A 12,008-nucleotide genomic window follows, 5' to 3' on the forward strand; every position below is an offset into this window, starting at 1 on the left:
CTATTCCTCATCACCTATCTCCCTCTATTCCCCTCCTTGAATCAGTCAACATGGCTGCTCCTCCCGCCTCAAACTTCTTCTACCACACCCGCCCCGGCAAACAAAACAGCCGATCTCCTCCTCGTCGATTCAGACCTAATGGACCAAAACAATCTCCTCCATTCATCCGTACCAACAACACCCCCTCCAACGCTCCTCAACATCAGAGGCAGCCGAACCCTCACTACAAGTCAAACTCTGGCATCTCCAAGCCAGCACCTCGAAAGCCTCATCGCGAGGTCGATGGAGACATCTCCATGACCGACGTCTTCGTCAAGCCTCAACCTCAAAAGAGGCAGCCTCCTCCAACCAAGACCCAACCAAACACTGGCCGTAAAGCCAACTACAACAACAACATCAACAACCGCAAATCAACCGACGGGGATATCATCATGCTCGACGCATGCCCCATGTCTCAGAATCTCAAGAGACATCTCAACAATACCAACAACACCAACACACCTCACCAATACCGACGCGGCACACCCACTAAGCCCGCCCCTAAGAGACCATTCTCTAAGGACTTCGATGGGGACACACCCATGTTCGACATCCTCGACATGGCCCCCACTCCAGTCAATCTACCTGTCCTCCAACCGATACAGCTACCATGCTACCCGATAACCAACCTTCCCGTCGACTGCGACGGCGACTCCATGATGCTCGAAGCCTTCTAAGGCAGTAAGTACCCACCTCACCTTCATCAACCTGCATACAAACATACTAATATATCCTAGGCATCCCAACACACCAACCAAGTCTAAAAGGACACCCAGCGGAGGAATTCAAGAAAATCTGGGAACTTCATGTATAACATGAATTTGTTTTGATTATAATATTTGTGGGGACGTACAAGTACCAGCATGTCACAAAGAAGGGGGCGAACTCAAGGCCCAAGCGGAGGAATATCTATGAAACTTTGGGGATCAATCTTCTTCCTGTATTTTTCTTTTTTGACTTTATATCTTTTTCTGTGGGGACGATTCAGCGAAGCATGTTCTCATTTCCTTATTGTCTATTGTCATGTATGGCATCGTGCACCCCGGTCCAGGTTTTCATCCTATATCACTGAAGACTAAAGACGGTGGTAGGTGTTTTCCCTGGATTCCGCCTATCAGGTTTGCCCGAATGGGGGGGGGGGTTGCCTTAGCCTTTAGTTCTACTCTTGAGTTAAGAGATAATCAAAAAGAATCTCACTCGCAGTTTGGTTTCTTTTATGTAGTTGTAGATTGTAGATTATAGATTGTAGGCTGTTGGTATGTGTAGGGTTGAGGTACTTCTGGTTTGATATAGTACTATAGGAAGGGCCTTGTAGTGTCAGGTGATTTTTCTGCTTACGAGATACCACAGCTTAAGCAGTAGCAGGTCATTTATTGCCTCCGTAGGGGTGTGAGTGCGTGGACTAATGATAGTTCGTTGTATGATATCTGGATGACTATAGTTGAGTAGCTCTTTTGTTCGGTCGATTCAGCCATGGTTATTACTTAAATACTGCTACGTACCTATGAATAGCACAACACCGCCAAATCCATCATTTCGCTCGCTTTAATACAAACAAAATTAGAATGCAAAACGGTATAGAAAACGTGCAACTCCTTGCTTATCCCGAAATTAAGCCCCTACGCTTCAACCGCGCCGGGAGAGATGGCAAGGATCACAACAAAAGCGGTAACAATCAGAGCAGCAGCTACAAAGGCTGTCAATGCAACACTGCCACGGCTGGCCGGGAATTTGCCCCTAATAATCCAATACTGGCTCTCAAAATAGCGGTGGAATCCAACCAATAAAATCAAAATTGCAACTCCAATGAAAGTAGTCCCTAACGGCTTACCGATGCTCCGAAGGCGTGCAGAGGCAGATGTCACCCCTATTGGCGTGGAATCATAAGCGGCAGATGGCAAAAGATAATTTTGAGCGGAAAGATTGGCATTCGCGTTCGTCCCGGCACTATTAAGACGGAATAACTGGGTTACTGCGATGCCAATCGATGCAAAGGCTAACGATGTCCGCAGCCATGCCAGAAAGGTTCGTTCTAGGGAAAAGAAAGGGAATCCGGTTAACGAGGTCGTACACGGACGGGGTGAGAAGAGAAAAAAAAAAGCAACAACGGACTAAGCATACCCAAAGCGAGATGATCTCGGGCCACACTGCCTTTATTTTCTAACTCCAAGCTTCCATATCTATCTGCCAGCCGGCTATACCACGAGCCGTGCGGTTCTTCCGAGTCACACTGGGAGTTCTGCTGACCGGGATCCCGTGAGACCGTGTTGTTGTTTGTTGATCCCGAGTCCCTGTTCCGTAGACCGTCGGTAGAATGATAGTTGCGCCGAGATGTGTCAGAGTTGCTCACGATCGGAGTGACCTCGTTGACAGGTTGCGATTGGCCCTGGTCAGGCACGGTGACCGTTTCGAAGGCAGCCATGCGGTGTGGCTCACGATGAGACGAATGGGATGAAGATCGTTGCGTGGGAGATAAAGCGTTGGCCTGCCTGGCGTAAGGCGCGGTCAAATCAGAGGATTCCATGATGGCGTGCTCGCGGGATCGCAGGGTTTATTAGACTAGATAGATGCTAGGGCGGGAGGCGGGAGTCTGGATCTTTTCCTTAAATGGATCAGGTGGATAGATAACTAGCGGATGTCCCCAGCTTCTGAGCGGTGGAGTTACGCTGGATCGGATCCGTTGTACGAGCTTGATAGATGGGTAGGGGACATCCACACTGTGATAACGAAGGAAGAAGTAGAGATTCAGAAGGAACTGTCCTCAGCTCATCCCCTCCTCCTTAGTGTGTGTGTGTGTGTGTGTGTGTGTGGCATGGAGCAGCCTGATGGAAAAGAAAGAAAAAAAAAAATTAAAATTAATTTGTTCCGCTCTTTTCCTCGAACAGGCCATCACGCGTTCCAAGCCAGAAGGAGTATAGCCAGTGGTGTCGGACATGCAGCTAAGTCTCGCCGGTGATCACATGGAGCGATCGCACTACGCCCTGCTGGGCCATGGCGTCATAACCCGCGTTCAACTTTGCTTTGTTGCTTCCGCGGGTAAGCGGTCAGTCGGTCAGTCGGTCAGTCGGTCAATCGGTCTTATTGATGCCTCAGGCCAACTGAACACATACCTGTACTCGGTACTTACTCGGTACTAGTAGAAGATTGCAACCAAGAAGGGAAAACAAAATACATGAATCATGCCTCTAGGCATCAACATCCAGTACTCTCCCCTCTTCCCTTCTCCCCAGCCACTGTGGCTCATTGCGAGCTGGCTGCAACGCCAACCCATCCTCCATTCCCACATATTTGTTGCACCATCCAATCACATTCTGATACCAGACCAAACTGTTCTCCCTCCCCAGGACAAAATGGTTCTCATCCGGAAAATTTAAATACCGTGTATCTATCCCTTTCATTCGACAAACGGTATAAGCGGCCGATGCAGCCGTAATAGGGCACCGGAAATCTCGATCCGAATGGATCAGAAGCAATGGTGTTGACCAATTACTGAGATATTCGGCTGGGTTATACCGTCGCCAGATCTCCTTTACGCTGGGTTCGTCACGGCCAGCATTCGGGGCACTGGAGAAGTATGGCGAACCGAAGGAGCGCGTCAGCTCTTGCACCTGACCCAGATCATCACTCAGAAGCTCGGAAACAACGTCGAAGATGCCGTCGTGGCTGACCAGAGCTCTGAGCCGCTTGGCGAGAGGCTGTCCTGCCAAGAATAGCGCCAGATATCCCCCATAGCTTCCGCCCGCGGCTACGGCTCTATCAACATCGCACTTGGTCGACAGGTTTTGTTCGATCCAGTTGAAACAGCGCTCGACATCGTGGTAAGGGTGTCCTCCCCACTGCAGTGCGACTGCTCGTGCAAATTCGCCCCCGAACGAGTCGGATCCAGTGAAGTTGGGGATTGCAACGATGTACCCTTGTTCCGCTAGGAGGACTGCATTCCAGCGCCAGGTCCAGGCGTCCTTGTTAGCGGAATGGGGCCCGCCGTGCATAAAGATGAATAGAGCATGCTTTTCAACCGACGTGCCCTCGTACCAAGATGGCTTTACGATCCAGCACTGCACTGGGGTCCTGCCATCTGGGCCGCCAGGAAATGTTATCGATTCAACTTGTTTGTCCGAAATTCCGAAATAGGCTCCGTGAGAGGAGGACGAGTGGATGACTCGGCTGCTCTGAGATGCAGGTTCATTGTCTACAGGAGGAGTGACAATTGTGAACAATCCCTGATCTATGAATGATGAAGAGGTGGCCAGTAATCGGATCTCCGAGGAACTCCGACCCAGCTGATACAGTGATGAGACGGAGCCAGGGATCTCTAAAGCAACTGGTTCCACACTCTGTGCTCTGTCTTGAACAGTAGTGGTCGGGAGAAGCACTAGGAACACACGAGTTTTTGCTTGATGGTTCGCAGTCAGATACAAAGACGCGCCGTCATTTGCCCACAGAATGTCATCTGGGAAGACATCCCAGTTCTGACTCTGACCGAATGAACTTACCGTCCGAAGGATTGATACTATACTCAACGTCTCTGTGTTTAGCAAGACAATGCTCTTTTGCGACCACTCCTCGCTGTCCTGGTCAACTAGAAAAGCGATCACTGGGTCCCGAGGCGCAAACCTCGGGGCTGCTACGATATCTGCATGATCGGGAACCTTTATTTTCTTCAGCGCAGGTAAGTCGGTCTCCTCGAATGTTGACAATGGAAGAAAATATAAGCAGCTTTGCGATCGTCTCCATTCCATATCCACTGGATCTGCTGTTGCAAAGACAATCCCATAAGATGAGATGTCGAGATCCGGAGAGCTTTGTGAGTTGGAGTAAAGGGGTATCACTAGGCCTGTTCCTCGTAGAGCATTGACGGGGCCTTTAGTAGAAAGCTGCCACTGTCCGGAATCCAAGTCAAGCTTCAGGACTGTATACCAAATAACCGATCTATATTGGTCAACATACGAGTCCCATCTTTTGGGACGACTATGAGTCCATTCCCGGGCGGTCGTATGAGTCTTGTCTGCTTTGAGGATGTTGTACAGATTCTGTTCGGCATCTGCGGGTGCTGTGAAGACCAGTGCTATGTCACCGTTGTCCAATGATTTGGTCTTCAAGTTCCCTGGTTTAGCGTCAATAGTACCAGCCAAATATGGTCTGATAAACGTTGTCAGAAATATCAATTCGTCATGGAGAAGACAGTCTTACCGGGTGTTGTGGTAGGCATCGCCAATCCATAATTCGGTGTTGTTTTTGCCCTCTCTTTGCCAAAGAAGTGACGAACCGGACAGCCAGCGAAACGAAGACTCCTTGGGATCATTGGTGTACCGAGTGGACTCGCCGGTTTCTAAGTTGAGCAGCTTGACCTCAGAGAATTCTGCGTGGGTGTCAAGATCGTATGTTGAGACAGTATAGATCGCCACTTTTCCCTCATCGTTCGGTACTGCTGATGATGGCCTTGGGGCGGTGATCAATAACCTAGCGAGCCAGTGGTTAGAGCTTGGTACTTCCAAGCTTTTTTTAGACTAACAGCTGGGGATGCGTACTCAGGAGTGAACTTTGAATGTTTTGACATTGTGAAAGACGATGATAGTAGAGTAACAGTGCTGATGAACAAGTCAGGCCGCACGAGATGGACAAGAGTGAAATGGTGACAACTGCAATAAGCAATTGAGGGGGAAACCCCTCTTTCAAGAGTACTACTTTGATAACAACCGGAGCTCCGATGGTGATTGACTCAAAAGCACGGAGAGGCTAAACCCACCCGAGTTAGCAAACTATCCTTAAAGGATGCAAAGGATTGAGGAAGTAAGCCTTATTAACAATCAACCCGTCGTACGGCCACATACAATATTCTAATCTGACGATGCACCGATCACCTGATTATTTGCCCTTCCTCGCCTTCTGGTGGGAACACTTGGGCCTAGTACCTTCTTCATTAAAATCCATCTAATTGAGATACAACCCTTTGTTTCATTGGCATCATCATATCTCTCAAGGCACACTAGTACCTAGAGCATGCCTGAACCCTTAAGTGAAATTTCGCTTGATTGCCTCGTCATTCTTAGTGACACGGTCGCCTTTCCAATGGCGTGCTCTGTTATCGAAATTACAACAAATACACCTTTTTGAATCCTTGAGTCCGATGTGTTTCGACATGCTGACATCTCTGTACTTTATGGTTCTAATATAGCTTGGTGAACTTCAGAGGTAATTATAGACGCCGGTATGCTTCTATAGCACGCAAGTCTCCGTAGATGGTTTACTGATGGATCAGGAAAAAAAAAAAAAAAAAAAAAAAAAAAAAAAAAAAGAGAAAACTTCTAGTACAGTTTCATGGATTTCTGTAAGCTAGCATATAGTAACTCTCGCACCCTTATTCATTGACCCGAGATACTCGGTAATGGCTATTCTTACGATGAACAAGAACGCAACATATAGAATGAATACAAAAGACTGTAGAACCATGATGATGATAATGATGATGATGATCTAGTACTACATGCATAAGGACATGACGTGCTATTTAGTAGTAATACAAATCGCGTTGTCGTAGCGGCTATGATTAACCCACAAAGTCTAGCTATGATACAGTTAATCGGACATCAACCACTCCGGGATGGCGTCATCATCTTCTGGGTCTTGCGATAGTAAAGAGGTCTCTTCGTCGCTGTGCGTTTCTTGGCTGGTGATGCTCGGGGTCGGAGAGCGGGAATCATCTGCTTGTACAGCGATCTGACGATGCGTGGTGCCCGAAATTGCTGTAGTGGATCTGATGATGGCGGCCTCGGAGTTCTGAGGAGCAATATGCTGTGTGATATGCCTCAAGTCCTCTTTCGTCCTGTCAGACAACAGTCCCGATTCCTTACTCATGAAGTCTTGGATCGGGGCTGTCTGGCCTGCAGATTCAAGCTTTGGAGTGACAACCAGGTCATATTGAGGGAGGACCGAGCGATTCCTTTGCAATTCTGTGACGTTACTATTTGGCTGAGGTGAAGACACTTGGTCCACGCTTGCTTCAGGAATGAAGCCTCCACCAAGCATGTCCGTCTCTGTAGCCGAAAGAGACATGTCTCTGCCTGTAGTGCCTGTAGGTCCTGACGTTTCATCTCGAGAGGGGCCAATCCAGTCCATTACAGAAGCCGGACTGTTCGTCTGTTGCTCCGACTCCGGAATGAAGCCGCCGCCTGACTCTTCCGGGTACTCGGATTCCTTCACGTTTCCGATCCTTCCCGGCTCATCTGCCTCACGTTCACCTTCTACTGCATAGCCTTTGACTCTCTCCGCAATGCGCAGTTTCAGCAGCAGATGCTTCCAAGCCTGCAGTGTTTCAGCAGACTTCCTATCTAATTCAGCCTGCAACTTTTCTCCCTCCAGACAATTTAGCACTTCTTCAAGTGCTTCTCGATACTCAGTGGCAACGACAATCCCTTGCATGATCGCGGTCCCATGGCGCCCCTTGAAGCTGAAACCGGTGACAGCATCTGCATAGTCAATTGCAAGGATCTTAGCAGCTTGACGGGCATCGGGATGAGCGATATGCACACCGCCTGGAGGCACCATGCTGGGTACATAGACATCCAGGTTCCCATAGATATTCTTGGGTATTCTCCCTCCAACTACTGGCGGGGGCTGATACACTTGTGTCTGATAATAAGCGTACAGAGGTGTGTCGGAGACAGAGTTATCGTCCTCGTTACTGAGCCTCCCCATCTGTGGCTTCCTTGAGGTGACACGCTTCAACGGTTGCTCGCCTGTCTTAATGTCGCGACCCAGGCGATACCAGCGATCTGCACTACGTAGAGCGTGTACATCGGATCGGCGATATACGGGCTCCAAGACCTGATTCTTCGACGCTGATTTGCCCAGGCTAACCTGCCCGATGATCCGTTTAGGAAAGACAACCTCATGTCGCCGAAGGTGCCTTTCAAGAGCATAGACCGGGTGGTCCTTGAAGTCTTGGATATTCCGGGGCATTGGTTCAGCCGCTGTCTTGGAAGTAAGCTCACTAATTTCCAGTTGGTCCCGGTCTTCCAAAAATGGCTTTTCATAGAACCGCAACACTCTGTTCCACCAGTTAACATGGTTCCCCACGCATTCAACTCGAAGTTTGTGAGTTTTGGCGTTAAAGGCTTTCGCATAGCGCCTGGTGACATCTCTAACAGAGGCATCATCCTCAAATGCCACCACATAGCTCAGAAGATTGTAAGGATCGTTTGCTGGAGGCTCGAATTTAGAAGGCTTTGCCATAGACTTGGTAACCAAGGCATCGACAGGTATCCATTTATTTACTGCTTCGTTAAACGCTTCAATCCAGAATACGGGGTGTGATGATTCACGGATGGGCCGGGGGGAACCTTTGGTATGCTCAGCTTCATGCTAGCTTGAACGATAGAGGCCGAACTTACTTTGAGTAGGAGTCCCGGCGCGTCTGGCTGGTGTGAAGCGTGGCCGGGCTAATCTTTTCACAGTGGACCGTTGTGCCGTTTGCGATTCCTCAGCAGTTGGTTGGGTAAACCTTTCTGAAGATTCAGACACCGGAGCAGGTGGTGCCGCATCCTTGGTTTTATCTCGAAATGGTAATGGCTGCAATGAGCAGACGAGTCTTGCTTCGACGCCCACGGACCGTAACAAAGCACAGAATAACTGGGCGCCAAAATCACGAGAACCTTGCATTGTTCGTGCTTGTTTCACAAAATCCTTCCTCGAGAGGAAGACCTCGGCATCACTTATTATGGATTCCTAACGAGAGGTCAGACACATTTGTGACATATACAACACCGAAGTCAGTTACAATACCACTCGTTGTTTGATACCATTAAGATCATCTATCCACGAAGGTCGTCTTAGTCCTGGTTTGGTTATCTTAAACCTTCTATTGAAAATATCACTAGCACGGTTCAACCCATCAACGAAAGTTGTTGACCTGAATTGTTGTGGCCTGTTCTCGGACGGATGCAATAGTGAGATGATATTTTTCGGCAATGTCCGTTTGAGGAAGCCCTATATAACGGAAACAAAGTCAGGTAAAGATTAGTTCCCTATCTATCATTTTCATTCGGTCTCCTTTCCCTTAGCCGCTTTCCCACGTGTTCTTTTTTTTTTTTTAGACTCAAGCATGTATGCCTATTTACCAGATAAAGGTGGCTGAATCGGAATCGGACGTACCTGTAATTCCTCATCGTTGCACCAGAGATTGCGTATCTGCACATGGCGAAGGAGGCAAAGTAGATGAACTTTATGGATGCTTAATCGCAACTGCTTTTCGGCAGCGGTGATCCCCCTTCGCTTGGTAACTACCTTGCGCTTCTGATCCTCGGGCAGACCCAGGGTGACCTGAATCGAGGTATCGTCCGCATGAATTGTATGTGGAGCTTGCTGAATATCAACGTCTTCCCATTCCATACCTGATTCTTCGGATGATGATGGCGAATCATACACCGTTTGGACAGGTTGTTCTGTAGAATAGCTGGCTTCTGGAGTACTAGCACCAGTTTGATGTAAAGGCCATGGTGCGGATACTGGATTGGGGCGGGTAAGCCTCCTTCTTTTGGGTAGTCGGGTATCATCTGGCCTGGAGGACTCTCTAGCTTCAGCCTCCGCCAACATCTCCTGGTAGATCTCTGGAATCTCATGATCTTGGTCTTCTCGCTGCCGCCGAGAATGGTTCGAAGCAGCTCCGGCTCTTCTGGAGCGGGTAGTGGGCCCACGACTCGCCATCATAGAGGGTCAGACGCAAGGTAACAAGACTCAATATCAGCATATGCCTCAAGCATTCTACTGTACTGGCTTTAAATTGTCGCTTGCGTTCTTACTCGGCAGGTGCACTGATGACGCTTATCCAGGCACGTGACATCATGGTTCACCCTGTTTGCCTGTCATCCGGGCCGTGCATTGTTCCGCGCCCTGCGGCTGAAAGCGGGGAGGAGGCTCTGTTTGTTCCTGTTTGTTTATCTTGCTTGTTGACTTGCCGCGACCGCATTATCTACTACTATCACGAGATCATCCGTCTATACCAACATTGCTAGTCCGGCCTCCGCCCCCTCACTATCTCTCCTGGCTCGATCATCGCCATGGAGCTTATCAATAATGGGACAGACTACACCATAGAAGATGTGTGGACATTACCCCTATCCTACAATGTCCAATCCAACTGTGTGAGCTAACACGCGCAGTGCCAAATGGCTCTCAAAACAGCGTTCTTTGAGCGCGAATATGACAGAACACTCGGGAAAACAGCACAACTCCTAGATGAGGAAAGGCGCCGCATCCTTCACGTCGACCAGCTTCTTCTGCGATTTGATAACGAAAACCTCCAACTGCAACTGAATCAATTCAAACAAGATCTATCACGAGCTAGGAATGCCGAGTCGGATATTCGTAATCGGCTGCAGGATACCATCCGGGAACGCGATCAGTTGCAGAGCTCAGCTCACATTGCAACTCACGAAATTGAGGGTCTTCGAGTATGACAGCACCCTCCGTCTTTGGAAATAGCCTATATTGACCAGGGGTTTCACAGCGCGAATTGGCATCGATGAACAGCACAACGGCCGAATCTAGGAACCTTGTTACCGAAAAGCTGCGCCTGACCAAGGAGCTGGCTAACATGCAGTCAGAGGTCCACAGACTACAGCTGCAGGAAAACTCCTTCCAAGCACTGGTTACTGAGAAACAAGAGCTTACCCGTCATTTGAATACACTTAAGGTGGAATTTGAGAATGAAAAGCGCGCACACAAATCCACTATGGCGCAGGGAGCACAGCAAGCGGATGAAATATCTGTCTTGACTGCAAAGCTTGAGGAGCAACGCAAGCAAATTGCAGCAGAGGCTCGAAAAGTGCCTGCTACTCAGCAACCGAATAACATGTGGCAGTCGGAGAAAGCTGCCCTGGAAGACAAAGTCGAATCACTGAACAGGAAATTACGGACCCTAAAGGGTGAGCTGCGTCAAGCTCAAACCAGCAACCAAACCAGCCGATTTGAGACCAGTAACAGCAATGGTCCGTTAGAGCAAACGAGAAAAGTCCCCCTCAAAGACTTCTCATCCAGATTTGACCCTGGGTTGGATATCGCGACGCCGGGAGCAGTTCGTGTCAAGGAAGGGAAACGGCAACCTACTGCAGTTCCTGGCCAGAAATCTGCCTTCTCTATCACGCCATTTCTCAATCGCACCAATGGAAACCAGGAAACCTCTGGCGATACTCCAGACAATAGAGCGGGTGCTGATCGTCTCGGCAGCGATGATGAATCTGCGCTGGAGACTTCATACCTCGAGGACAAATTACATGTCAAGGAATCTGAAGCCGAGCCACGAGAACGCCGCCCTATACATGCCAAGCAGCGCTTGGATAAATCTAAGCCGGCAATGAATTCTAGAAAAGGAAGCGGTTTGAGGCTAGATGATATTGATGATGACAGTGATATCGGATCCATTAGCGCTCTTGTTGCTGGTCAGCCGCAGATCCGGACGAAACGCCGCAAGTTAGGGGCGCAGAGCAAGACTATATTGGATGAGGAAGAAGAGCTAGAGCCTGAGAATATTCGCAAACCGGGAAGGAAAATCGGTCTGAGTACAGGTCACACCAGCAGCTTACAGCCTGCCCAAAGTGGGCCGCCTCGTGGCTTTGGTGGCTTCGGCGGATTCTCTCCCTTAAAAAAAGAGAGAAAACGACCGTAAGAGTCAGAATCAAGCGTCTCTCCGAATTCATCATTCAATCTCCTTGATACTAGTCTTCCGCGTCTTTTCTTGCGCAAGTTCCACCATAGGAATCTAATTCTGTAATACTTTGTGTCAATTCAAATTGGATTTTGACAAGGAGGTCAGATAAGGTCCTGGAACAGTTTTCATGATGTCCTCTGTAACATTGAGGTGTGCTGTCACGTAGTAGTACTACTAACTACTAGGCATGAGTAATTCTAGACTGGGATAGAATGTATTACTAATATGCCACTGGCCATAATCAACCAATCAGAGGCTATGAAGA

The 12,008-nt window shown here is 48.8% G+C and overlaps 5 protein-coding genes across 5 annotated transcripts; 2 read left to right on the forward strand and 3 right to left on the reverse strand.

Moving 5' to 3' along the window:
• Nucleotides 1-50: 50 nt before the first annotated feature.
• BO79DRAFT_260740 (uncharacterized protein) lies at nucleotides 51-716 on the forward strand (the record flags this gene model as incomplete). Its single annotated transcript, XM_025686415.1, has 1 exon — nucleotides 51-716. One exon carries the CDS (start codon nucleotides 51-53, stop codon nucleotides 714-716), a length of 666 nt encoding a protein of 221 aa, XP_025533738.1.
• A 782-nt stretch (nucleotides 717-1,498) lies between these two features.
• Nucleotides 1,499-2,577, reverse strand: BO79DRAFT_184069 (uncharacterized protein). Its single transcript, XM_025680300.1, has 2 exons — nucleotides 2,161-2,577; nucleotides 1,499-2,071 (listed from the first exon to the last, which is right to left on the reverse strand). The coding sequence occupies exons 1-2, from the start codon at nucleotides 2,561-2,563 to the stop codon at nucleotides 1,659-1,661; spliced, it is 816 nt and encodes a 271-aa protein (XP_025533739.1). The 5' UTR covers nucleotides 2,564-2,577; the 3' UTR covers nucleotides 1,499-1,658.
• Nucleotides 2,578-2,953: 376 nt separating this feature from the next.
• BO79DRAFT_184073 (alpha/beta hydrolase family protein) lies at nucleotides 2,954-5,781 on the reverse strand. The gene is made up of 3 exons (XM_025680301.1): nucleotides 5,568-5,781; nucleotides 5,230-5,499; nucleotides 2,954-5,178 (listed from the first exon to the last, which is right to left on the reverse strand). The coding sequence occupies exons 1-3, from the start codon at nucleotides 5,594-5,596 to the stop codon at nucleotides 3,225-3,227; spliced, it is 2,253 nt and encodes a 750-aa protein (XP_025533740.1). The 5' UTR covers nucleotides 5,597-5,781; the 3' UTR covers nucleotides 2,954-3,224.
• A 734-nt stretch (nucleotides 5,782-6,515) lies between these two features.
• BO79DRAFT_205801 (putative DNA repair protein Rad4) lies at nucleotides 6,516-9,741 on the reverse strand (the record flags this gene model as incomplete). The annotated part of the gene is made up of 4 exons (XM_025681872.1): nucleotides 6,516-8,378; nucleotides 8,430-8,763; nucleotides 8,821-9,024; nucleotides 9,190-9,741. The coding sequence occupies 4 exons, from the start codon at nucleotides 9,739-9,741 to the stop codon at nucleotides 6,616-6,618; spliced, it is 2,853 nt and encodes a 950-aa protein (XP_025533741.1). The 3' UTR covers nucleotides 6,516-6,615.
• Nucleotides 9,742-9,846: 105 nt separating this feature from the next.
• On the forward strand, nucleotides 9,847-11,772 carry BO79DRAFT_184080 (uncharacterized protein). The gene is made up of 2 exons (XM_025680302.1): nucleotides 9,847-10,487; nucleotides 10,544-11,772. The coding sequence occupies exons 1-2, from the start codon at nucleotides 10,203-10,205 to the stop codon at nucleotides 11,699-11,701; spliced, it is 1,443 nt and encodes a 480-aa protein (XP_025533742.1). The 5' UTR covers nucleotides 9,847-10,202; the 3' UTR covers nucleotides 11,702-11,772.
• The last annotated feature ends 236 nt before the right edge of the window (nucleotides 11,773-12,008 follow it).

Source organism: Aspergillus costaricaensis (genome assembly GCF_003184835.1).
Source record: "Aspergillus costaricaensis CBS 115574 unplaced genomic scaffold BO79scaffold_71, whole genome shotgun sequence".
Classification (NCBI taxonomy): Eukaryota; Fungi; Ascomycota; class Eurotiomycetes; order Eurotiales; family Aspergillaceae; genus Aspergillus; species Aspergillus costaricensis.

What these genes read in the sequence shown, in the direction of transcription:
- BO79DRAFT_184073 (XM_025680301.1), bottom strand. Translation starts at nt 5,596, where the DNA reads ATGTCAAAACATTCAAAGTTCACTCCTGA. An exon ending in CATTCAAAGTTCACTCCTGA is followed by an intron (nt 5,500 to 5,567) that starts GTACGCATCCCC and finishes CTGGCTCGCTAG; the next exon opens with GTTATTGATCACCGCCCCAA. An exon ending in GATGCCTACCACAACACCCG is followed by an intron (nt 5,179 to 5,229) that starts GTAAGACTGTCT and finishes AACGTTTATCAG; the next exon opens with ACCATATTTGGCTGGTACTA.
- BO79DRAFT_184069 (XM_025680300.1), bottom strand. Translation starts at nt 2,563, where the DNA reads ATGGAATCCTCTGATTTGACCGCGCCTTACGCCAGGCAGGCCAACGCT. An exon ending in CCGAGATCATCTCGCTTTGG is followed by an intron (nt 2,072 to 2,160) that starts GTATGCTTAGTC and finishes TCTTTTCCCTAG; the next exon opens with AACGAACCTTTCTGGCATGG.
- BO79DRAFT_184080 (XM_025680302.1), top strand. Translation starts at nt 10,203, where the DNA reads ATGGCTCTCAAAACAGCGTTCTTTGAGCGCGAATATGACAGAACACTC. An exon ending in ACGAAATTGAGGGTCTTCGA is followed by an intron (nt 10,488 to 10,543) that starts GTATGACAGCAC and finishes GGGGTTTCACAG; the next exon opens with CGCGAATTGGCATCGATGAA.